At 37.9% G+C, this 24470-nt stretch overlaps 1 protein-coding gene across 2 annotated transcripts in view; it reads left to right on the top strand.

Moving 5' to 3' along the window:
- Positions 1-24470, top strand: part of SYT9 (synaptotagmin 9) — a 196673-nt gene that overhangs the window by 112304 nt on the left and 59899 nt on the right. For both annotated transcript variants that reach the window (XR_011649946.1, XM_058305802.2), the window contains exon 4: positions 23953-24073. Coding sequence is in view for 1 of the 2 variants with exons in the window: in XM_058305802.2 (XP_058161785.1) it covers positions 23953-24073 (121 nt within the window). In the remaining variant the exon portion in view is untranslated. The remainder of the gene's footprint in view (positions 1-23952; positions 24074-24470) is intronic.

Here is a 24470-nt window from a genome sequence, read left to right as displayed (position 1 = left end):
TCAGCTTCAATCAATTGTACTGTATGTCTAGGCTTCCGGAGCTTTTAAATACAAATGAATTCATCTTTATGTTCATATCCTACCCTGAATTTTCATTGTTCAGAAGCAAACACTTTCAACTACATTGGCTGTTTCTTTTGAAATACATGTCCATTTTTAAATAAAATGCTTGATTTTATTTTCAGTTTTGTATTTCTTTTGAATTTTATTATGGAAAATGAGGATTAGCTCATAAAATAAACACACAGGGAAGCAGATTTGGCTCAACAGATAGGACGTCCGCCTACCACATGGGAGGTCCCAGGTTCAAACCCAGGGCCTCCGGACCCGTGTGATGAGCTGTCCCACACACAGTACTGATGTGCACAAGGAGTGCCCTGCCACGCAGGGGTGTCCCCCGTGTAGGGGAGCCCCACACACAAGGAGTGCACCCCATAAGGAGAGCCACTCAGTGTGAAAAAAGTGCAGCCTGCCCAGGAGTGGCACTGCACACACAGATAGCTGATGCAGCAAGATGACGCAACAAAAAGAAAACACAGATTCCAGGTGCCGCTGACAAGAATACAAGCAGACAAAGAAGAACACACAGTGAATGGGCAGTGAAAGCAGATAACTGGGGGGTGGAGGAGTGGGAAGGGGAGAGGAATAAATAAATAATCTTAACAAAATAAATAAATAAATAAAATAAACACATATACTCACAATACCTCCTTCACCCATCTTCTCAAAATAGTTACAAATTTGTGGAGATAATTATTTGTGTTTATATCATTATGTGAACTTCATTTACAGCTGAATCATATAGTGTGCTGTGATTACATTTCCTTTCATGTACAACTACTTTTCTCCCTCCACCAAGAGTTGGTTCCTCTGCTCTGTATATTCATTTATAAATTGGCTATTCGACATCCCCATTTGGTTGTCTAATAGGCATCTCACATTTAACATGTGCCAAACTGAGCTCCTGTTCTCCCCTGTTGTCCATTACACTCCCCCTCCATTTAAAAATAAAGATTATTGGCAATCTCATCTTTCCATTTGCTCAGATAAAAAATAATGGAGTCATCCTTGGCTCCTCTCTCTCATTTAATCTATCAGAAAATCCTGTTGTTCATCAAAATTTGACAACTTCTCTCTATCTCCACTGCTTTTCCTGGACCAAGCTATGTCACTTCTCATCAGGTTTACTGCAATAACTTCTAACTGATGGCCCTGCTTCTGCCTTTGTCCCCTCACACTCTTCTCAATATAGTGGCCAGGGTAATCCTACTAAAATGAAAGTCACATTGTGCTACTTCTCTGCTTTTGATCCTTCCCACTTGAGAAAAAGCCATTGTTTTGGTAATATACATGATCTGACCCCTCACAACCTCTCTGACCTTATCATTTTTACTCTCTTCCTTTTTCACATCATTCCATCCACTCTAATCTTGTGCTTTCTCAGACACAACAGGTGTCTCTACTCAGGGTGTCTACTTTGGCTGCATGAAATATTCTCTAGGTAGCTGCATGATTGGTTCCCTCACCTCTCTTCTTCAGATCCGTGCTCAAGGGTCACGCTGTCCTGAATGCTTTCCCGACCACCCTATTTAATATTTAACCTCAGCACTCCTTAATCCCATCTCTTCTTTAGTTCTCGCCTTTGCATCATGTATGCATGTGCATATGTATGTGTATTGTTCGTTATTTCTCTTTACATACAACACACAAGAAATATAAACTCCAAGAGAGTAGAAGTTTTGCCTGTTTTGTTCATTCATGGCTCCCTAGCACCCAGAAGAGTAACTGGCAAATAATTGGCATTCCATAAATGTTTTTTAATGTATAACATATGAGTGGATTTATCTTGGTTCCATTTGTCACATGTGTGTGCACATTGATTGCGAATTCATCCCAAACTCTGGCAGATGTCTGTCTCTTTTAATATTAACAAATGTATCATATTTCTTTTCCTTCCTGGAGACAGGCTCCTTTCTAGAACCCTCCGTGTTCTTATTTCAGTAGGGACTGAAGGTTATCTGGGCTGTATGTCCCCTATTTCGTAGGAACTCCCTTCATCATCATCCTGGAAATTTCCTTTTCCTGTCTCCTATTTTGAATTGCCTCATTCCTAGATCCCATGTATTCCTTTTTTCTTGGCCCATCCTCACATTTTGATGTATTAAATTGTCCAGTAACTTTGTGAGGTAAGGGTACTGCATGTGAAAAAATTTGTACCTATGAAAATATTTTCTGTCCTCATGTTTAAATACTAGTGTGCTGGGTATAGAATTCTGGTTTGAATAGTATTTTTACCTGGGAATTTTGAAGGTATTGCTTCACTGTCTTCTTAATTCAAGTGTTGTCCTTGAGACACCCATACAATTTGGGCTTCTGATCATTTTATGGACCTATTGTTTGTTTCTTTTCTGGAAACTCTCTTTCTTCTTTGTACTGAGTGCTCTGAAATTTCCCAGTGAAATGTCTTCATTGTATGTATTACTTTATACATTTTATTGGGTAACTACTTTTTATTATATATTTTATATGAGCTATAATTTTTATTCTACTTTCTGGAAGATTTCCTCAACTCGAACTTCCAACACTTTTTTGAATTTTTCATTTCTGAAAACTTCTGTTTTCCAAATATCCTATTTATATGACCTCTTGTTCTTGTTAGTTAGGGTACTGTCTTCTATAGCTCGGATAAACTCTAATTGTAGTGTTCTTGATTGGTTTTCTTTTGCTGTCTGTATTTTCTCTGTTTTCTTTGAGTTGCTCTTTTCCATTTGTTTTGGACTCTGTTTTCATGTTAGAGATTTTCTTCAGATGTCTTCTCTTCTTTTGCCATCTGCTCTCATTTAAGTGTGAGGCATTAAAAGCTGCTTAGAAACACTGTGTGGGGATGGTGGGCTTCACAATTGATGTGCTTCAGTATAAGGAAACAGTTTTCAAAGTTTGGTCCACAGACCACTGGGGGTCCCCAAGACCCTTACAGGGGGTCGTTCAGTCCAAGTTACTTCCACAATAATACTAAAACAACTTTTGTCTTTTTTACTATGTAACATTTGCACTAATTGTGCAAAAGCACCTTTAAAACTTGACCATTGAATATGTCTGTTGAATAGTTTGTGTGAACAAATGAAAAGAATGTGTATAGCCCTTCTGCTGTAGAGTGATTGTCTTGAAGGAAAGTAAGCATGTGATTGAGTTACCAAATAAACTAACCATGTCTTTCCTGGAATACCATTTTATTTGGAAAAAAAATGACTGAGCAACAAATTATGGTTATACAGATTTGGGCATTTGGAAGATGTTTTCTCAAAAATGAATGAAATTTATCTGTCATATCAAGAAAAACAATGGACAGTAGTGTTGCCAAAGATGAAAGTTGAGCTTTCAAACAAAATTTTGAATTTTGGAAAGCTTGTATCTGCCATAGTGAGCTTCCCAGCTTCCCAGTAATTAAAGATTTTTCTGATGAGATTGATGATATCGATGGTTGTGATTTTTATTCGAATTATGAAATGTACCAGCACTTAGGGGAGATCTACATAACTCAGTAAACTATTTTCAAAATGATTAATACTTGCTGTTATAAAATCCTGCTTAGGTAATAGATGCATTTAAAATGCCAGGCAGACCAATGGAATATGAAAAATTCCTTCATGTAGTTACAGATTTCACATTGCAACAAAACTTTACGAAACTCCTGCTTACCCACTTTGAGTACAATATCAAAGGAGAATATCCCTACCATCAACTTCATATCTGTGTGAAGCTGTATTTTCTTCTTATACTTCATCAAAAAACAACTTATTACTACAAATGGAAGAAGGACATAGGAAAATCCTGTTTTCTATTAAACCAGACATTAAATCTGCAAAATGTGAAACAATGTCACTCTTCTCACTAATTTTCTTTTGCAAATGTATTTTTATAAAAATATGTTAACATGTAAGGGATTAAAATTAATAAGTATAAATATTTGTAAATGATCTCCATTTTAATTTTCAATTAGTAAATATGATTAGATACAGTGTTCATCATCAAAAGATCTTTAGGGCCCTCAATAATATTTAAGAAATACAAAAAGTTTCTGAGAGTCAAAAGTTTGCAAACTGCTCTCCTAGAGCATCCAGCCTGGTTAGCGTTCTTATGAAGTAAAGCATTGAAATGAACAGCTCTCTGGAAATTTCTGATAAGATAGCCTCCATTTTGCATCAGTTCTGACCGCTGCAACATCATAAACCTTCAAAGGTTATAATTATAAAAGTCTTACCTTTGTTTATTTCACATTTCAACACCTACCTGGATTTTCTTTTTACACAGTGTTTTTTTTTCCCTCTAATATTTTTATCATATTAAAAAGGGTAAAAAATGTATTCAGTTTTTAGGCAGTGCTATTTCCATTCTTCTGTCTGCCTATAGTGCCTATTACTGCCATTCTCCTGTTTGGTTAGAAAACACAGTCATTTTGGCCATTTCCCATGGATTCTTTCTATGAAATAAATCTCACTTCATCATGTTCCCTCTATCCATTCTCTTGATGTGATGATCTGTTGGCTGCTTACCTGAGCCTAGACTTTATAGCAGCTTTCTGATTGGTTCTTCATATCCTTAAAACCATCGTTCACATAAATACCTGATTCACTGCTTTCATATAGAAATTTGCATACTTAAAAACTGATTTTGCTGTCTGTTTCATGAGACTCAAGACCTTAGGATAATGGCTGATTGATACCATTATAGGTTATGTCCAGAGGTTGGATCTTAATTGCCTATCTTTGTCACTTATCTATTATTTGTCACTTTCTCTTAATTCCATTTTTAGCTCATTTTCCTTTAAAAATTTTTTTTAAACATTTTCCTCCATTTCATCTTCTCTTTCTCATAAGGTGTAATCTTCGATTTATTCATTCTAAGCTTTCCTTCTAGTTTGGTCTTCACTTCTGGAATGATATTTTATTTCTATTCTTTCCTGAGCTATGTCACATTATTGTGTTCATTTCATATTTTCTTAATGTCTTTCAGCTCATTTTGAAATAGAACGTAAAAGTCCTGATATATTCTGGGAGGATGTCTTTCTGGCATGCTTTCATTGTCTTTAGAGAGGATATTCTCTTTCTTATCTTTTTTCTTATAAAGACTTTGTAAAGAATTTGACCTTGTTGTCCCCCTTCACATGAAATTTGTTTTCCTCAACTTTCAGAAGGAGACATAATATAGGGTAGCTACTCTACCTTCACAGATCCCATCTTTTTTTTTTTTTTATCATGTTTAAATAGATGGCAGCTGGCTTTTTAAGATTTCCTGACTCTCTTTCACTCCCCCACTTTCATCTAGACCCTCTTTTTCTTTTGTCTCTTTGTTCCTTTATTGCTTAATTTTTATCCTATTCCCAGCAGTTTATTTTCAGGCTTGTTCCAGAAAGAAAGCCCCAGTGGGTATATTATGATAGTTCAATAGAGAACCAATTGCTGTAGCCCGAACACAGAGTGCAATTTTACCTTGTAATGGCCTTGTCAGGTTTTGGTATCCAAAATATGACTTCAAAGCAACAAATTGGGGAGTATTCCCCTTTTTGCTATTCTGAAAGTATTTGTGTAATATTGGCTTTATTTCATTCCTAACTGCTTAATAGAATTCACCAACAAACCCTACTGGGCCTGAAATTTTCTTTCTGGTAAGTTTTTAAATTAAGGGTTCAATTTCTTTAATGAGTCATAGAAATTGAGTCTCTATTCTTGTATCTATTTTTATAAGTCTTGTGTTTCTGGGAATATTTCCATTTATCTAAATCTAGTAATCTATAGGTATAAAGTTATTTTTATAACATACTGATTTTTAATGCCTTTAGGGTCCAAAGTGTGTTACATTATCAGCCCTAATATGGTTGTTCCTTTTTTCTCCCCGATCCCTTTCTTTTTTATCCTTTATATCTTTTTTATCTTGCAAGAGAGTTAGCATTTTTATTAGTCTTTCAAAAGGCCAGTTTTTTACTTTTAAATACATTTGTTTTCTGTTTCATTCATTTCTACTCTTCATTGTTTCTTCCTTCTGTATTAATTTGTTTGTCTTCTTCCAAGTTCTTGAGATAGATGCTTCAGCCATTGTCAGTCTCATTTTGTCATATTAGATAAATTTAAAGTTAACAATTTCCCCCAATATGGATTTATCAGCATTCTACATCTTTTGAAATGTAGTATTTTAATCTAGTTCAGTGTTTTTCTAGTTTCTTGTGATTTTCACTTCGAAAAGTTATTTGGAAGTATATTTCTTAGTTTCCAAACATATGTAAATATTCTAGTCATCGTTTTGTCATAGATTTTTAGCTAAATGTAAAAAATAATAATCTGTTTATCCCCAATCCTCCCTGACATCTCTACCAGGCCCCCCTGTTAACTAACCTCTTTCCAGAGTGTCTTCCATGACATCAACTATTGGTCTCTGGGTAAGGATGTGTGATGTTGGGTACAAGAACATATGGACCACAACCACCTCTGTCCACTTCAGCACAGGAAGATATATATGAAATAGCAATCATAAATGAGGGTTTGTGTGGCTGCTTCAAAATATAGTCTTCTCTGGAGTTCCAGGAAGATGGCATTGGAGTAGGGAGGCAAGGCTCAACTCTCTCACAAATCCAACAGAGAAACAGCCAAAAGCTGTTGTGGCTAGCAGTAGGCAGGCAAGGCTCAACTCTCTCACAAAACCAACAGAGAAACAGCCAAAAGCTGTTGTTGTGGTTAATAGTAGGCAGGCAAGGCTCAACTCTCTCACAAAACCAACAGAGAAACAGCCAAAGGCTGTCATTGTGGTTAGCAGACCAGGACAATTCTATACAAACCCCAAGAGGGTGAGTGACAGAGAGACAAAAAACCTGAAATGACAACCATGAGTTATGAAGCACCTATGGTGAACAAGAAAGGCCCCCATATCCCCACCCTCAAGATAGAAAACCTGAGCAAAACTCCTGGCTCACTGCAGCCTACTGAGAGAGGAATAGGTGTCTTCCTCCCTGTCAGCTATTACAGGGGAAGAGGGAGGATGTGTAAGAGGGTAAAGAGTGGTTTCTCTTCAGCGAGTTCTGCCAGAAAATCTGCACCCCATTAGTGAGTCTCTTGCCTGATTTTCATAACTTAAGCTAGGCAATTTTAAAGACTTAAAATGAGTTAGATCAAAAACCAAATAAAACCTATGGGGGAAAAACCCACTAGGCAAGAGACAAAAATTGGTCATCAGAGTAAATTCACCAACATATTCAGATGCCTAGAAATCAGCAAAAAATTACAAACCATACTAGGAAACAGAAAGAGATGGCTTAGCCAAAGGACCAAACCAAATATCCTGATGAGATGGGAATTAAGGCAACTAATCAATAATAATCACACAGATCTCCTAATCAGTTCAGAGAATTTAAGGAAAATATGACTAAAGAGAAAAGGGATATTAAGAAGACACTGGGTAAGCATAAAGAACAATTTGAAAGCCTGCAAAGAAAAGTGACAGAGCTTATGGGAATGAAAGAAAATAGATGAGATTAAAAATATATTAGAGGCAACAGCCAACAAGATGGTGGCAGAGTAAGTTGCTGCTAGAGTCAGCTCCTGCTACAGGGCAGTTAGCAAACACCCACAGCTCTCTGGAGCTAGCTGAAGTACCTATTTGGGGGCTCCAGGAGGCCAGAAGAGCATCCTACAATGTCTTTGAATGAGCGGAAGGAGGAGACTGCCCATCTGCAGAGAAGACTCGTAATTAGAGGCTCCACACCATGGAGGCTGGTGCTCATCCTCCAAGCTGCCTCAGGATCTGTTCCGCTGCTGGAATCAAAAGTTCCACTTCCCCAAAATAGGGGAAGAAAAGACAGTTGGATACCAATTTCAGCTAATGATGAGGAAACTTAGTGGGCTACAGTATAATCCTGAAAACAGCTAAAGCTCAAGCCTGCCCAAGTCAGAAAGAGACCAGGAGCTGTCATCTTAACTCCATGCCTGGCACGAGGGGAAGCAGGGCGGACTGAAAATCCCAATGCTGGTGGGGCCAGCTTCTTCCCATCCAGGTCAGATTGCAGCTGTAGCCTAGGCCCCAGGGCCACCTCCAGCAGGGAGGAAGCTGCGGGGACCTGCGCCAGCCTCTCCGGGAAATTTCCTGCCAAGCCACAGTGATTGTCCTACTCTGGTGGCCTGAGTCGCCCCAGGAGCTGTTTTGTGATGGGAATTGGAAGCTCCTTTTCCCAGAAACGGGAGGAGGAGATGGTTGGCTGCCAATTTTGACTACTGACTAAAATGCTTTATTGGCTAAGAGATCACCCTAGGCACAGGGTTTGAGAACCAGCCCAAGTCAGAAGCTGGCCAGTAGCTGCCATTCTGACTCCACCCCCAGCCTGAGGTGAAGCCAGGCTGACTGAAACTCTTAGTCTCTGGCAGGAACCAGTTTCTTTCATGCAGATCAGCCTGCAGCCTGCCTAGGCTTCAACCTGGCGGGGAGGAGGCTGAGGAGCCCTGCACCAGCCTATATAGGTAACTTCAGGAATAGAGTGAAAATCAGCAAAAATCTACTAGGGCAATTGCAGTCATCTTGGACCTGCACTGCATAGATTTCTGTCCACACCTGCAGCTCCATTCCTGCCCTAGGCAGAGGAGAAAGGGATGTGAAGCTTCATCAGTCTCTCTGGGCAACTACAGTCTAGTCCTGCATGTGGATTATTCCACGTAGCTGTGACCCTGTCCCTACCCCTGGCAAAGTAGAAAGTTGGAAGAAACTTCATTGGCCTCTTGTACAATGATGGCAGCTTGAGCCTCCACAGTTTACAGCACCAACTACATGCTTGGCTCCTACTGCACAACCAGCAAGGGAGAAAGGATAGGAAGCCCTAAACTAAAGAGAAAAACTGCACCCAGAATAAATACTCTAGGAAGCTAGATGCGAAGACACCAACAAAAAATTACAATCCACACCAAGTAACAGGAAGCTATGGCCCAGTTAAAGGAACAAGATAAGCCTCCAGATGACAGAGGAGTTGAGACAACTAATTATAGATGTTCAAACAAATATCCTTAATAAATTCAATGAGATGGCTAAAGAGATTAAGGATATTAAGAAGATATTGGATGAGCACAAAGAAGAATTTGAAAACATACATAGAAAAATAGCAGATCTTATGGAATGAAAGATGCAATCAATGAAACATTGGAATCGTATAATAGCAGATTTGAGGAGGCAGAAGAAAGGATTGGTGAGCTTGAAGAAATGGCCTCTGAAAGTGAACATACAAAAAACAGATGAAGAATGGAAAAAATTGAACAAGGTCTCAGGGAACTAAATGACAGCAAAAGGTGTGCAATGACAGCAAAAGACGTGTCATGGGTGTCCCAGAAGGAGAAGAGAAGGGAAAAGGGACAGAAGGAATATTTAAAGAAGTAATGGTAGAAAATTTCCCAACCCTATTGAAGGACATAGATATTCCTGTCCAAGAAACACAACGTACTCCCATCCGAAAAAATCCAAATAGACCAACTCCAAGACACATACTCGTCAGAATGTCAAAGGCCAAAGACAAAGAGAGAATTCTGAGAGCATCAAGAGAAAAGCAATGCATAACATATAAAGGATATCCAATAAGATTACGTGCTAATTTCTCACCAGAAACCATGGACACAAGAAGACAGTGGTCTGATATATTTAAGATACTACAAGAGAAAAACTTCCAGCCACAAAACTTATATCCAGCAAGACTGTCTTTCAAAAATAAGGGGAGAATTAGAATATTTACAGATAAACAGAAACTGAGAGAATTTCTAAGCAAGAGACCAGATTTTCAGGAAATACTAAAGGGTATGCCAGAATCTGAAAAGAAAAGACAGGAGAAAGAGGCCTGGAAGAGAGTCTAGAAATGAAGATTATATCAATAAAAGTAACAGAGTGTCAAAAGAGTGGTGAAACAAAATATGACAGATAAAACTCAAATAGTCAGGAATAAACTTAACCAATGATGTAAAGCACTTGTATTCAGAAAACTGCAACTTGATGTTAAAACAAATTAAAAAAACCCTAAATAACTGGAAGAACATTCCATGCTCACAGATTGGAAGACTAAATATCATTAAGATGTCAATTCTACTCAAATTGATATACAGATTTAATGCAATCCCAATAAAAATTCTACCTGCATTAAAGAAAAAATTGAAAATATGATCATTGAATTTATTTGGAAGTGTAAGGAGTCCTGAATAGCCAAAAACATCATAAAAAGGAAAAGTGAACCCTCATCTCCAGACTTTAAATCATAACACCTATCTCTAGTGGTAAAAACAATATGGTACTGGCCTAAAGACAGACACGATAGACCAATGGAACCAACTTTATGGTTCAGAAACAGACCCTTATAGGTATGGTGAAGTGATTTTTGACTAGCCTGTCACACTCACACAGTTCACCAGAATAATCCATTCAACAAATGGTGCTAAAAAAATTGGATATCCATAGCTGAAAGAAGGAAAGAGAACCCCTATCTCATACCTTTTCCAAAAATCAACTCAAAATGGATCAAAAAACTAAAAATAAAAGCAAGAACCATAAAACTTCCAGAAGAAATTATTGGAAAATATCTTCAATACCTGGTGGTAGGTGGTGGATTCTTAAAGGAGATAAGAGAAGGACTGAGTGGACTACTGATGTTTAATGTATGTAGAAGTTTTAATTAGCTTTACTGTAAAATTGTGGAAATGTATAGAGTGGATGGTAACACACAGTGAGTAACAGCTAGTTTATAAAAGGGGATGTGACTGAAAATGGTAGTCTAGTTATGTAAATGTCAATTGACAGAATGCTTGAGAATTATCTAGGAACTGGATAGCACAGTAAACCAAGAGGTGGATGAGAATTGCGGTTGATGGTACAGATGCAAGAGTATCCTTTGTTAGCTAGAACAGATATATATCACTACTGCAGAGTGATGGGAATGTGGAGAAGCATGGGAAAAATACAGCTGGAGTGACCTATGGACTGCAGTTAGTAGTAATAATATAATATTTATAGTAGTAATAATAATATAATATTTTGCATAGATGCAAAAGATGTACTGTGTTGATACTGAGGCAGTAGGGAAAATGTGAGCCAAATATACACTATGGACATGGTACCAGTCAGATGATATTATTTTATTTGTAGCAAATGACACACACACACACATTGTGGTGTGTTGATGGAGGGGTGTTGTTTGGGAAGTCTGCACATGTGCATGATTGTTTATAAGTTTACAACTTCTGTCATAAAAATATATATTTAAAAAATAATACGGGGAAGTGGACTTGGCCCAGTGGATAGGGCATCCGTCTACCACATGGGAGGTCCGCGGTTCAAAGCCCAGGCCTCCTTGACCTGTGTGCAGCTGGCCCACGTGCAGTGCTGATGCGCACAAGGAGTGCCGTGCCACACAGGGGTGTACCCCATTTAGGGGAGCCCCACATGCAAGGAGTGCACCCCATAAGGAGAGCCACCCAGCATGAAAAAACTACAGCCTGGCCAGGAATGGTGCCACACACGTACAGAGAGCTGATGCAGCCAGATGATGCAACAACAAAGAGACACATATTCCCATGCCACTGACAGCAACAGAAGCAGACAAGAACATGGAGCAAATGGACACAGAGAACAGACAACCTGGGGGAGGGGGAAGGGGAGAGAAATAAATAAAATCTTTAAAAAAATAATAATAATAGGGTGGATTGGGGGAAAAACACACCAAATGTAAGATAAGGACTATGATTAGTAGTAAGATTTTGACAGTGTTCTTTCATGGTTTGTAACAAACATCTCATGACAGTGTAAGGTGTTGTAGGAAGGTTGAAGTATGGGACCCCTATATGATGTTATGCATGTTTGCTTTGTAAGTTCACAACTTTTACTATACACTTAATTGCTTATGTATGTTCATATATAAATGAAATAAAGATAATGAAAATTGGACTGGTTGGGGAAAACTACTTTGTTCAGTGGTAATATTTTAACGGTACTCTTTAATCATTAGTTTAAAAAGTTTAAAAACAATGCAAGTTATTGGTGGTAGGGTGAGATGTTATATATGTTTGTTTGATGTTAAATGTTTGGTTTGTAAGTTCACAACTATTATACACTTATTGTTTATGTATGTTTATGTATGAATGATGTATTTCAATAAATTTTTAAAAATGAATAATATATTAGAAGCACGTAACAACAGATTGAATTGCTTGAAGACAGAATTAGTGAAATCGAGGACAGAACATCTTAAACCAGAAAAGACAGAAAAGAAGAAAGAGGAAAGAATGGGAAAAGATGGAACAGGATCTCAGGGAATTGAATGCCAACAAGAAATGTACAAATATATGCCTTATCCCCAGAAGGAGAAGAGAATGGAAAAGGGGCAGAAAGAATATTTGAGAAAATAATGACTGAAACTTCCCAACCCTTAAGAAAGACATAAACATCAATATCCAAGAAGGACTGAAAACTTCCCAAGCCTTAATAAAGACATAAATATCAATATCTAAGGACAGCATCCCAAAACAGAATAAAACTGAATGGACCCACTCAGAGACATCTGCTTCTCCTAATTAAATATTAGATATAAAGAAAGGATTCTGAAAGCAGCAAGAGAAAAATACAGCATTACCTACAAGGCGACCTCAATAAGATTAAATGCCAACCTCTCATCAGAAACCATGTAGGGGAGAAGAAAGTGGTATGATGTATTTAAGGTACTAAAAGAAAAAATACTGCCAGCCAAGAATTCTGTATCCAGCAGAAGCATCCTCCAAAAATGAGAGTGAGTTTAAAGTCTTCACAGACAAATAAAAAGAGTATGTTACCAAAGACCAGAATTATAAGAGATACTAAAGGGAGTGCTGCTGCCTGAAAGGAAAAAAAACAAGGGCAAGAGGCTCGGAGAAGCATGTAGAAATGACGATTATTACTTAAAGGATAAAAAGACAGACAATAGTAAGATATGACAATGAAAAGCAAATGATGAAATGGACAAAGAATGTCTGCACAGTAATAACACTGAATGTTAGTGCCTGAAATCCCCAAATAAAAGACATAGACTGATAGAATGGAAAAAAAGTAAAATTGACAGCCATGCTGTCTCCATGACACTCACCTCACAGGTAAAGACAATGAGGTTGAAAGTGTAAAAAAAAATATTCCATGCAAATAATAATCAAAAAAGATCTGGAGTAGCGATACTAATATCAGACAAAATAGCTTTAAATGCAAAATGGTTAGAAAGGCAAAGAAGGTCGTTATATATTAATAAAAGGGATAAGTCACCATGAAAAAAATATATACTAAATATTTGCTCTCCTAACCTGGGTTGCCCAAGACATAAGAGGCACACACTGGCAAAATTGCAGGGAGAAATAGACATCTCTACAATAATAGTTGGAAACTTCAGTATACCACTGTTATTTTGGATAGAACATCTGACAGAAGATAAATGAAGGAATAGTTTGAATAATATGATAAATTAACATTTATAGAACATTACACCCCAAAACAGCAGGTTATACATTCTTTTTAAGCACTCATGGATCCTTCTCCCAGGATAGACCATGTTTTGGATCATAAGACAAGCCTCAATAAATTTTAAAAGACTGAAATTATACAAAACACTTTCTCTGATCATAATGGAATGAAGCTGGTATTCAAAAGTGGATGGAAACAGGAAACTTTCATAAATATATGAGATTAATCAACTCAGTCTTAATCAGTGGGTTAAAGAAATTGCAAGAGAATTCAGTATATATCTTGAGATGAATGAAAACGAGAACACAATGTATCAAAGCCTATAGGACACCACAAAGGGAAATTTTTAGCTCTCAATGCTTATCGCCACCAATTAGACTGTTCTTAGGTAACTTAAGTAACTTTGAGTCTACAGATATATGTGGGGAAACAAAAGGAGACTTAACTATTATGAGGAAATCCATTGTTTAAAGGTGGTTGGGTTTATGTATGTGGTTTTTTCCTTAAAGGGAGGGAGTTTATTATTTACTGTTGCTTGAAATTATTGTGTAAATGTTTATCTGATGATTTGTTCTTGGACAACTAAAGTTAGGAAATGTATAAATATTAGATGCATCAGTAAAAAAAAAAAAAAAAAGAAAGAAAGAACAGAGAGCTAAAATTGAGCATCTAACTGCATTCCTGGAGGATCTAGAAAAAGAACAGCAAGCTATTCCCAAACCAGGCAGAAGGAAAGAAACAGTAATTATCAAAGCAGAAACAAATGAAAACAAGAAAAACAACAAAAAATTAGAATCAATGAAACCAAATGTTGGTTCTTTGAGAAGATTAACAAAATTGACAAACTCTTAGCTAGAATGTTAAAGAAAAAAGAAGATGCAAATCAATCAGAAATGAGAGGGGTGGGCATTACCACTGACCCCACAGAAATAAGGGAGAACATAAGCAGATACTATGAACAACTAAACACCAAAAAACCTAGACAAAGTAGGTGAAATGGACAAGTTCCTAGAAACACACACACCACCTCTACTGACCCCAGAAGAAACAGAAGACCTCAACAAACCAATCATAAGTGAAGAGATTGAAATAGTCTTCAAAAACCTCCCAAAGAAGAAAGGTCCAGGACCAGATTGCTTCACAGATGAATTCTACCAGTCATTCAAAGATGATCTAATACCAACCTTGCTGAAGCTGTTGCTGAAAATTGAACAGGAATGAGTACAACCAAACTCATTCTATGAAGCCACCATCACCCTAATACCAAAACCAGATAAAGATACTTTGAAAAAGGAAAATTACAAACCAATATCATTATGAATGTAGAAGCAAAAAATCCTCAACAAAATACTTGCAAACCAAATATAAAAGCACATTAAAAGAATTATACACCATGATCAAGTGGGTTTTATCCCAGGTATGCAAGTGTGGTTCAACACAAGAAAATCAATTAGTGTAAAAAAACACATTAATAACTTGAGAAGAAAAATCACATGATCCTTTCAATCAATGCAGAAAAGGTGTTTGACAAAATACAGCATCCTTTCTTGGTAAAAACACTCCAAAAGATAGGAAAAGAAGGAAGCTTTCTCAATATGGTAATGTGCATATATGAAAAATGTATAGCTAGCATTGTACTCAATGGTGAAAGCCGGAAAGCTTTCCTGCTGAGATCAGGAACAAGACAAGGATGCCGAGAGCCATCTCTGTTCTTCAATAATGTTCTAGAAATTCCAGCCAGAACAATTAGGGTAGATAAAGAAATATAAGTCACCATATAGGAAAGGAAGAAGTAAAACTTTCACTATACTCTGATGATATGATCCTATGTCTAGAAAATCCTGAAAAATCCTCAAAACTACTAGAACTAATAGATGAGTTCAGCAGAGTGACAGGATACAAAAAATATGCAAAAAATCAGTAGTGCTTCTATATACTTCTGATGAGCAATTGAGGAGGAAATCAGAAAAAAAATTCATTTATAATAACGAAAACATCATACATTTAGGAATAAACTTAACCAAGGACATAAATGACCTGTATTCAGAATATAGCAAAACATTGCTAAAAGAAGAATTAAATAAGTGGAAAGACATTCCATGTTCATAGATTGGAAGACTAAGATGTCAAATATACCCAAACTGATATACAGATTCAATGCAATCCTGATAAAAATCCCAACAGTTTTTTTTTTTTTTTTTCAGAAATGGAAAGGCCAATAATCAAATTTATTTGGAAGGGTAAGGGGCCCCGAATAGCCAAAAATTTTTTTAAAAAGAAGAATGAAGTTGGAGAATTCTCACTTCTGGACTGTAAAGCTTATTACTTAGCTACAGTGGTAAAAACAGCATGATACTGGCCTAAAAACAGACACATTGACCAATGGAACTGAATCGTGAATTCAGAAACAGACCCTCATATTTACAGTGAAGTGATTTTTTTCTTTTGTCAAGGCTCTCAAGGCCTCCCTTCTAAGCCAGAACAGTCTATTTAAAAAATAGTACTTGGAGAACTGACTATCCATATCTAAAAGAAAAAGAGAGGACCCCTATCTTACCCATTGTAGAAAAACTAACTTAAAATGGATCAAGGGCCCAAATATAAAAGTGACAACCATAAAACTCCTAGAAGAAAAATGAAGGAAAATATCTTCAATATCTTGTGGTAAGCAGTAGTTTATTAACCTTATATCCAAAGTACAAGCAACAAAAGAAAAAATAGATAAATGGGTCCTCTTCAGTCTGAAACACTTTTTGCACCTCAGGACTTTATCAAAGAGGTAGCTGACTCAATGGGAGAATATGTTTGGAAATCATATATCTGGTGAGAGTTTAATATCCATGATATATAAGCAGATGTTATAATTCAACAATGAAAAAGACAGATTACCCAATTAAAAAAAGGGCAAAGGACTTAAATAGACATATATATAAAATAAGGTGTCTTTAAACAGAAACACATGAAAAAAACAAGATTATGAATTGTTCAGCTTATGAAAATGTTATAACCAGAGGCTTACAGTAACCTAACCCTGTGTTTCCCCTGAGAACAACAATTCATTATTCATAATTCTGTGGTTGCAGAGACTTTGTAGAAAATACTACAGTGAATAAGGAGAATCTACTATTTGGGGATTTTCTAGATATCTCTTATTGAATTCTAGTTTAATTCTCTTCTAACTAATGATTAAAGAGCATTGTCAAAATAGTACTATGAACCAAAGTATTTTCCCCCAACCTACCCTATTATTATCTTTATATCATTTATATATGAACATACATAAACAATAGTGTATCATAAAAGTTGTGAACTTATAAAGCAAGCATGCATAACATCATACAGGGATCCCATACATCAACCCTCTTCCAACACCTTGCATTGTCATGAGACGTTTTAGCTGTCTTTTAATTAGTGTACACGGTCTTAAGTTTTTCATCCTTTAGTTTTTAACCTATTTTTTTCTTATTATCTTAAGTGAATTTCTTATAGTTGTCATATAGCTGGGTCTTGCTTTGCTTTGTTATACAATCTGACAATTTCTGTCCTTTTAACTGAAGTTTAGCTGTATAGAATTAATTATCAGTATAGTTGAGTTTAAATCTACCTTATTTATTCCATCTATACTTTTGTTCCTTTTTCTTCTTTTTTCCTACCTTCATTTGGATCGATACTTTTTGAGATTCCATTTTATCTTCAATAGTGGCTTATTAGATATACTTATTAGATATATAGGTTAGTTTTTTAGTGTTTGTTCCAGTGTTTAAAATATACATCTTTATCTTATTGGATTCTACCATCAAATATACCGCTTCATGTGTATCATCAGAACATTACAGAAGTAAAGTCTCACTTTCTCCCCTCATCCTTGTGCTATTTTTGTCATATATTTTACTTCTATAAGTGTTATAAAGCATATAATACCTTGATAGTATTTTTATTTTAACTGGAAGTTAATGTTAAAAGGGATTAAAAATGAAGAAAATGTCTTTATATTATTCATACTTTTTACTATTTTCAGCACTCTTCATTTCTTTATGGAGATCAAAATTTCCATCCAGTATAATTTCCCTTCTGCCTGAAAACTTCTTTTAACATTTCTTGTAGTACAGGTTTTCCTGGAGTGAATTCTCCCAGCTTAACTTTTTTCATGGTACTTAAAAATGTTGCTCCTGTGTCTTCTGGCTTTTATATTTTCTGATGAGAAGTTTGTTTACCTTCTTATCTTTGTTCTGTACATAACATGTCTTCTGCAGCCAGCAGTGAGTTATAATTGACATACAATAAAATGCATATAATTAAAGTGTATTATTTGATACATTTTGATTTATATAAAAATTCCTGATACCATCACACAATCAAGATATTGAGTATATCCAACACCCCCCAAAATTTCTGCATGTTGTTTGTAATCCCTCCTTCCCATCCTTTCACCCCACCCAATCCCCAGACAACCAATGAAAGAATTAGGATGTAGTCCCTCCCCTTCCGTTTTCTAAAAGATTTAGTATAGTATTAGTCTTATTTCTTTCTTCAGTTTTTGCTGGAATTAATCAGAGCAGTCATTTGGACCTGTAGGTAGGGGGAGGTTTAATCTATAGATTTTGTTTCTTTAATAAATATTGGGATATTCAATTTATTTGTTTCTTAATGAGCAAGATTCCCTAGCTTGTGCCTTTCAAGGAATTTTTCCATTTCATCTAGGTTGTCATACACGTTGGCAAAAGTTTTACACAATGTTTCCTTAATATCATTTTTTTTGTATCTTTAATTTTTTTGTCTTTATTTTTTTAATGTTACATTAAAAAAATATGAGGTCCCCATATACCCCCTTCTCCTCCCCCCATAACAACAATCTCCTTCATCATCATGAGACATCCATTGCACTTGGTGAATACATCTCTGAGCACTGCTGCACCTCATGGTCAGTGGTCCACACCATAGCCACACTCTCCCACAGTCCACCCAGTGGGCCATGGGAGGACATACAATGTCCGGGAACTGTCCTTGCAGCACCACCCAGGACAACTCCAACCCCTGAAAATGCCCCCACATCACATCTCTTCCTCCCACTCCCTACCCTCAGCAGCCACCATGGCCACTTTCTCCACACCAATGCCACATTTTCTTCTATTACTAATGACAATAGTTCGTGTATAGAATACCAATAAGTCCACTCTAATCCATACTCTATTCCTCCATCCTGTGGACCTTAGAATGGTTGTGTCTACTCCAGATCTATGTCAAGAGGGTGCTTAGATTCCACATGGATGCTGGATGCAATTCTCCTGCTTTCGGTTGTAGGCACTCTTGGCTCCCTTTAATATCATTTTAATAACTATAGAATCAGTAGTGATGTTTCTTCTCTAAATCCTTATTTTGGTTATTTATGTCTTCTCTATTTTTCTTGTGATTAGTCTGGCTCAAGTTTATTAATTTTAATTATCTTCATGAATAATAAGCTTTTTGTTTCATTGATATTCTCAGTTTTTCTCTTTTCTATTTAATTTATTTCTGCTATAATATTTATTATTTCCTTTCTTCTGCTCACTTTTGGTTTAATTTGCCCTTATTTTTCTGATTTCTTAATGTAGAAGCTGAGATCATTGATTTGAGATCTTTCTTCTCATGTAATATAAGCATTTTAGTGCCATAAATGTCCCTGCTTTAGTTGCATTCAACACATTTTAATGTGATGTTTTCATTTTCAATCAGCTCAAAATAACTTCTAATTTTCCTTTTGATTTCTTCTTTGACCCACTGACTATTTAGAAGTGTTGTAATTAGTTTCCAAATATTTGGAGATTTTCAAAGTTTCTTTTTGTTATTGATTTTTATTCATTTTCATTGTGGTTAGAAAGGATACTTTGCATTATTTGAAACTTCTTAAATTTCATCAAGACTTGTTTTTATGGTCCAGAATATAATTTATCTTGTTCAGTATTTTGTGTGCACTTGAAAAAATGTGTATTCTACTGCTTTGGCATGGAATGTTTTTTACATGACAGGTAAAGTTGGTTGATGCCGTTTTTCAATTATTAAACATTCTTAATGATTTTCTCCATATTTATTTTATGTACTATGGAGAAAGGGGTATTGAAATCTTTTAAATATAATGGGAAATTTGTCTTTTCACTTAGTTCTATCAGGTTTTGCTTCATGTATTTTGAGGGTATGTTATTTGTTACATAGACATTTAGAATTGTTGTGTGCTTTTTGGTGAATTGATCACTTTATCTTGAAATGACCTTCTTTATTCCTGGTAGTATTCATGCCCTGACATCTGCTTTTGTCTGCCATTAATTTAGCCACCTCAGAGTTCTTTTTTCCTAGGGTTAATATAGCATATATTTATTTTTAATCTATTCATATATATTTAAAGTATATTTCTTATAGGCAGCATATAATAGGGTCTTTCTCTTTGTTTAAGATTTATTTACGTCTCTCCCCTCCCCCTCTCCCACCATTGTCTGCTCTCTGTGTCCATTCGCTGTTCTTCTGTGTCCACTTTCATTCTTGTCAGGCAGCACAGGGAATCTGAATCTCTTTTTTGTTGTGTCATCTTGCTGTGTCAGCTTTCTGTGTGAATGGCACCACTCTGGGTGGGCTGCACTTTTTTCGCGCGGAGTGTACTCCTTACGCAGGGGGCACTCCTATGCAGGGGACACCCCTATGCAGCGGACACCCCTGCATTTCAGGGCACTCCTTGCATGCGGCAGCACTGCATGTGGGCCAGCTCACCGCATGGGCCAGGAGGCCCTGGGTACCAAACCCTGGACCTCCTAAATGGTAGGTGGATGCTCTATCAGTTGTGCCACATCCACTTCCCATCTTACTCTTTTTTTGAATTGGACCATCTTTGCCTTCTATTTGTATGTTTAGACCATTTACATAATTTACATTTAATGTAATTATTTAAATAGATGGGTTTAAATTTATCATCTTGCTATTTGCTTTATTCTTGTCTCATCTGATTTTCTTTTTAATTTTTTTTAAAGAAGCTTTAGATTACATAAGTGCTACATAAAAAAATATAAGGGATTCCCATGTGCCCTACTCCCTCCCTCTCCCACACTTTCCCACATTAACAACATCCTTCATTAGAGTGGTACATTTGTTAAAATTGATGAACCCATATTGAAACATTGCTACTAACCGTGGACTATAGTTTACATTATAGTTTACACTCTGTCCCTCACAATTTTGTAAGTTATGACAAAATATACAATGGCAGGTATCCATCACTGCAATGTCATTCAGAACAAACGCAATGTCCTGAAAATGCCCCCATATTATACCTATTCTTCCCTTCCCCATCCTTTAGAACCTCTGATGGCCACTGCCTTTACATCAATGATAAGAGTTCTTCCATTGCTAGAATAATAAGTCTATAGTAGAATAATAATTGTCTCATCTGATCTTATTTCCTTTTCCTCTTCATCTGCATTCTTTTAGATTGAGTATATTAGAAGAATCCATTTTATTTCCTTTGTTTATATCTCTTGTCTTATTTAAGTCATCTTTTCTAATTTATAGTATTCATCTTTAGCTTACACAATCTAACTTCAAGTCCTATTATAACACTTAATATTTAGTGTAAGAACTTTACAAGAATTCTTTCATATCTATCTAGTGAGAACAAAATTTTCTCTTCTGATATCTACATGCCAATCCCAGGGAGGTATCTAAGTGGCCTGCCTTGGATTACATGCCCATGCCTATTCAAACAACAGTAAACAGGGCCATGGATGATTTGGTCAGCCTGAATTCCTGTAGCAGAAATTTGGGAAGGTGTTCACCAGAAGAATACAAGAAGAATGTAAAAGTACACTAGACAGGACAAAAACTGCAGCTACTGTAGGCTACTTTCTGGTAAATATGTCACAGAAAGAATTACAGGTTGGCATATAAAGATGTTTGCTGTAGTTCATAACCTGTCACCACTACTGAACTTGACCTCACAAAGGAGGAACAAATGAAGAATTTCTTTGTATGCCATTTTCCTTTCCCTTGTATTGTCAAGAGCATCAGCTGCCAGTGGCACTTCTGCTTAACTGATTCCTGTCAAGCTGAAAAAGAGGCCAAACACTAGACTACCATTTCATATTTGACTTTGATGAGCATTCCAGAAAAACTTTTACTAGCAATCTAAGCACTTTTTTGTAAGGCAGAGTTTCTCAACCTTGACACTATTGACATTTTGGACTGGTTAATTTATTGCCGTGAGTAGCTTCCCTGACATTGCAAGTTGTGTGGCAGCATTCCTGACCTCTATCCACTTTATGTCAGTACCATATGCTCCATTGTGACAATTGAAAATGTCCCCAGTTATTGCCAAATGTCCCCTGGGAGAGGAAAATTTCTCCTGAGAACCACTGGTTTAAAGGGAATGTTTACAAACCTAGGGATCTACAGGTTCTTGTTCCAAAATCAGCATCAGCTGATGGTGGGAAAGTAGAATTAGCATCAGGTGCTGTATCCCAGAAAGCCTATCTCCCCTCAAGGGACCACATCTCGTTCACCACTGCAGACTCGACTCCTAGGATAGCACCTGGAAAAAAGCTTGTTCTTTTAACAAGCAAGCAGCCACCCATTATAAATATTTGTGATTGAGGTTTATGATGGGGGGAAAAAGAAGACATACTTAGCACAAAAGTAATCTCACAGAGCACATTTAATTCCATGCATCAACCTTGAGGGCAAGGACTACACTCTATTTTTAAATCCAACGCTTCCAGAATGTTTGTATGTTGGGAGCCCTTAGAAAAAGTATGTTGAAAGAACTGATGCTTATAAAGCTATGTAGAAATGATTTTGGTCACTCTTAAGTTTGTTTTGTCAAATCAAGCTCTTTCGGGAGGCAAGAGGAAAGAAAAGAACAGGGCTAAGTATGGTGCTAAGCCATCTAAGGGAAGCACAAGGTGTCTGGGCATTTCTGCTTAAAAGCCGACAGGAGAAGTTAAATGGCAAAGGAATGAGCCCGGGAGTAGGAAAAGAAAAAGACCCTTTGTGGGGACAGCCATTGTTTCTCTCTCCCCTCAGCCACCAGCAGGAAGCTGGACCATCTTTCCTTTTCAGTGAAGGCAGACACGCCTCCTCCAACTGGGAACCTAGCACCACAAGGCAACCCAAGTCCTGCCCCATCTGAGACCCCCAGGCCAGTAGAACTCCAGTCCTGCCACCCCTCCACCTGCCCCCGAAGGGAACGGCCCAGCCACCTGGGTCTCTTGTGGGCCAGGTTCCAGGAACCAGGAGAGCCTGGCTTGTAAGGTGAGGTAATTTATTTACCGAATGCAAGGGATGCATGAAGATAGAGAGCAATCCATCTGTCTTAGCGACCAAATAGATTCCCTGTGCCTCATCCTCCTGTGGATGCAGTCAAGGCAGGAAGGTTGTGCGAGGTGACCTTCCAGAACTGAATCCGTACTTCTAAAAATAGAAACATCCTCGGAGGGGAGGGGAGGCAAGGCTGTGGATGTTAAGGGCAAAAACCTGACTCCCGAGAGCATTGTCAGTATGAAACTGTATTAATTAGACGCAGGCACCCAGCTCGATAACCTCACATAGCTCTCAGAAATTGAAACTAAATGAACTGAATTTTTTCCTCCTTTCTGGTTATACTCTCCCTGAGCTAAAAGGCAGAAGAAGAGTCTTCTGACCTATTTGAAGGGCTGCAGACTGCCTGAGATGTCTTTTCTTACAGAAGGAAATGGGCTCCTTAGAACCAAGGGAAGGCGAGAAATGCAGCAAAGTGGGAACCCCAAGAGGCAGGCAGCAGGGGTGCCTGTCGGGCCTGGGCCTCTGCTCAGCTCTCCTCGAGAGGGTGCATGGCCGCTAGGTGGCTGGGAGGGACCAGGCCCGTGTTGGTGCGTTCAGGGCCGTGGCAGTGTGGGGTCACGAGGTGTCTGCTCTCAGCCTCCTGTGGCGTCTTCCTACAGAACTATGGCAGGGACTGGTTGTTTCCAGGGCTGGTGGGGCCATCCCGGGTCTGAGCAGTTGTGCGTGTGCTTCGGGGGAGTGCAGGGTTGGGAAGCACAGTGGGAGGGGGCGTATGCAGAAATGTGTGGGGTATGTGGGGCTGTCGGTGCTGTGGGGCACCACCTCTCTGTGTCCCTTTGTCCTGGGGGCTCTGCGTGGACTGTGTAAGGCCAGGGCCGGGGCCTCAGCACAAGGGCTGGGTTCTGGCTAAGAGAATCTATGCAAAGCTGTGCGGACCGCGTGGGGCTGGAGGGAGGTGGCAGAGGCCGTGGACAGCCTCCACAGCTTTGCCGGCTAAAGATAGACCATGCTTCCTTGGGATTAGGAGCTCCCAAAGTGCAGAGACTCCTTCTTTTCCATGTGACTGACTTGACAAGAAGAGGCTCCAGGGGTTCATGGGATCAGCAAAAGGGGCAGGATGGTCTCTGCCTCTGAAGGTTTTGTGCACCAGGCTGAAGGCACTCTAACGCGCAGCTTGTGCTTTCCCCACAGGACAACGTGGATCTCGGAGAGCTGATGTTTTCCCTCTGCTATCTGCCAACAGCGGGCAGGCTGACCATTACCATTATAAAAGCACGGAATTTGAAGGCAATGGACATAACAGGAGCATCAGGTGGGGCACTCTCCCATTGAGCTTTCCTCCCGCATTTCTAACATAGTACCTTATGAAGTTACTAGTATAGGAATAAAGTGTGTGGACTCTGGAACCGGATTGCTTGGGTGTTAATCCCAGTCCTGTCACCTACTAGCTGTGTGATCTTGGGCAAGTCACTTAGCTTCTCCGGGCTTCAGATTCCCTATCTGTAAAGATGATGTAGTATTTATATTAGGCTCATTGGGTTAAGTAAGATTGAGTTAATTCATATAAAGCCATAAGAATAGTGCATGGCACATACTGAAAGCTACATAATGTTAGCTATCATTATTGTTGCTGTTTTTGTTATTATTCTTTCTTGGTCTTCTACCTCACCATGATTGTGAACTGCACCTGCAGTTTGCACATGCTGGCA

The sequence above is a fragment of the Dasypus novemcinctus genome, chromosome 10 (genome assembly GCF_030445035.2).
Source record: "Dasypus novemcinctus isolate mDasNov1 chromosome 10, mDasNov1.1.hap2, whole genome shotgun sequence".
Lineage (NCBI taxonomy): Eukaryota > Metazoa > Chordata > Mammalia > Cingulata > Dasypodidae > Dasypus > Dasypus novemcinctus.
This window is presented reverse-complemented; position numbering and strand designations above follow the sequence as displayed.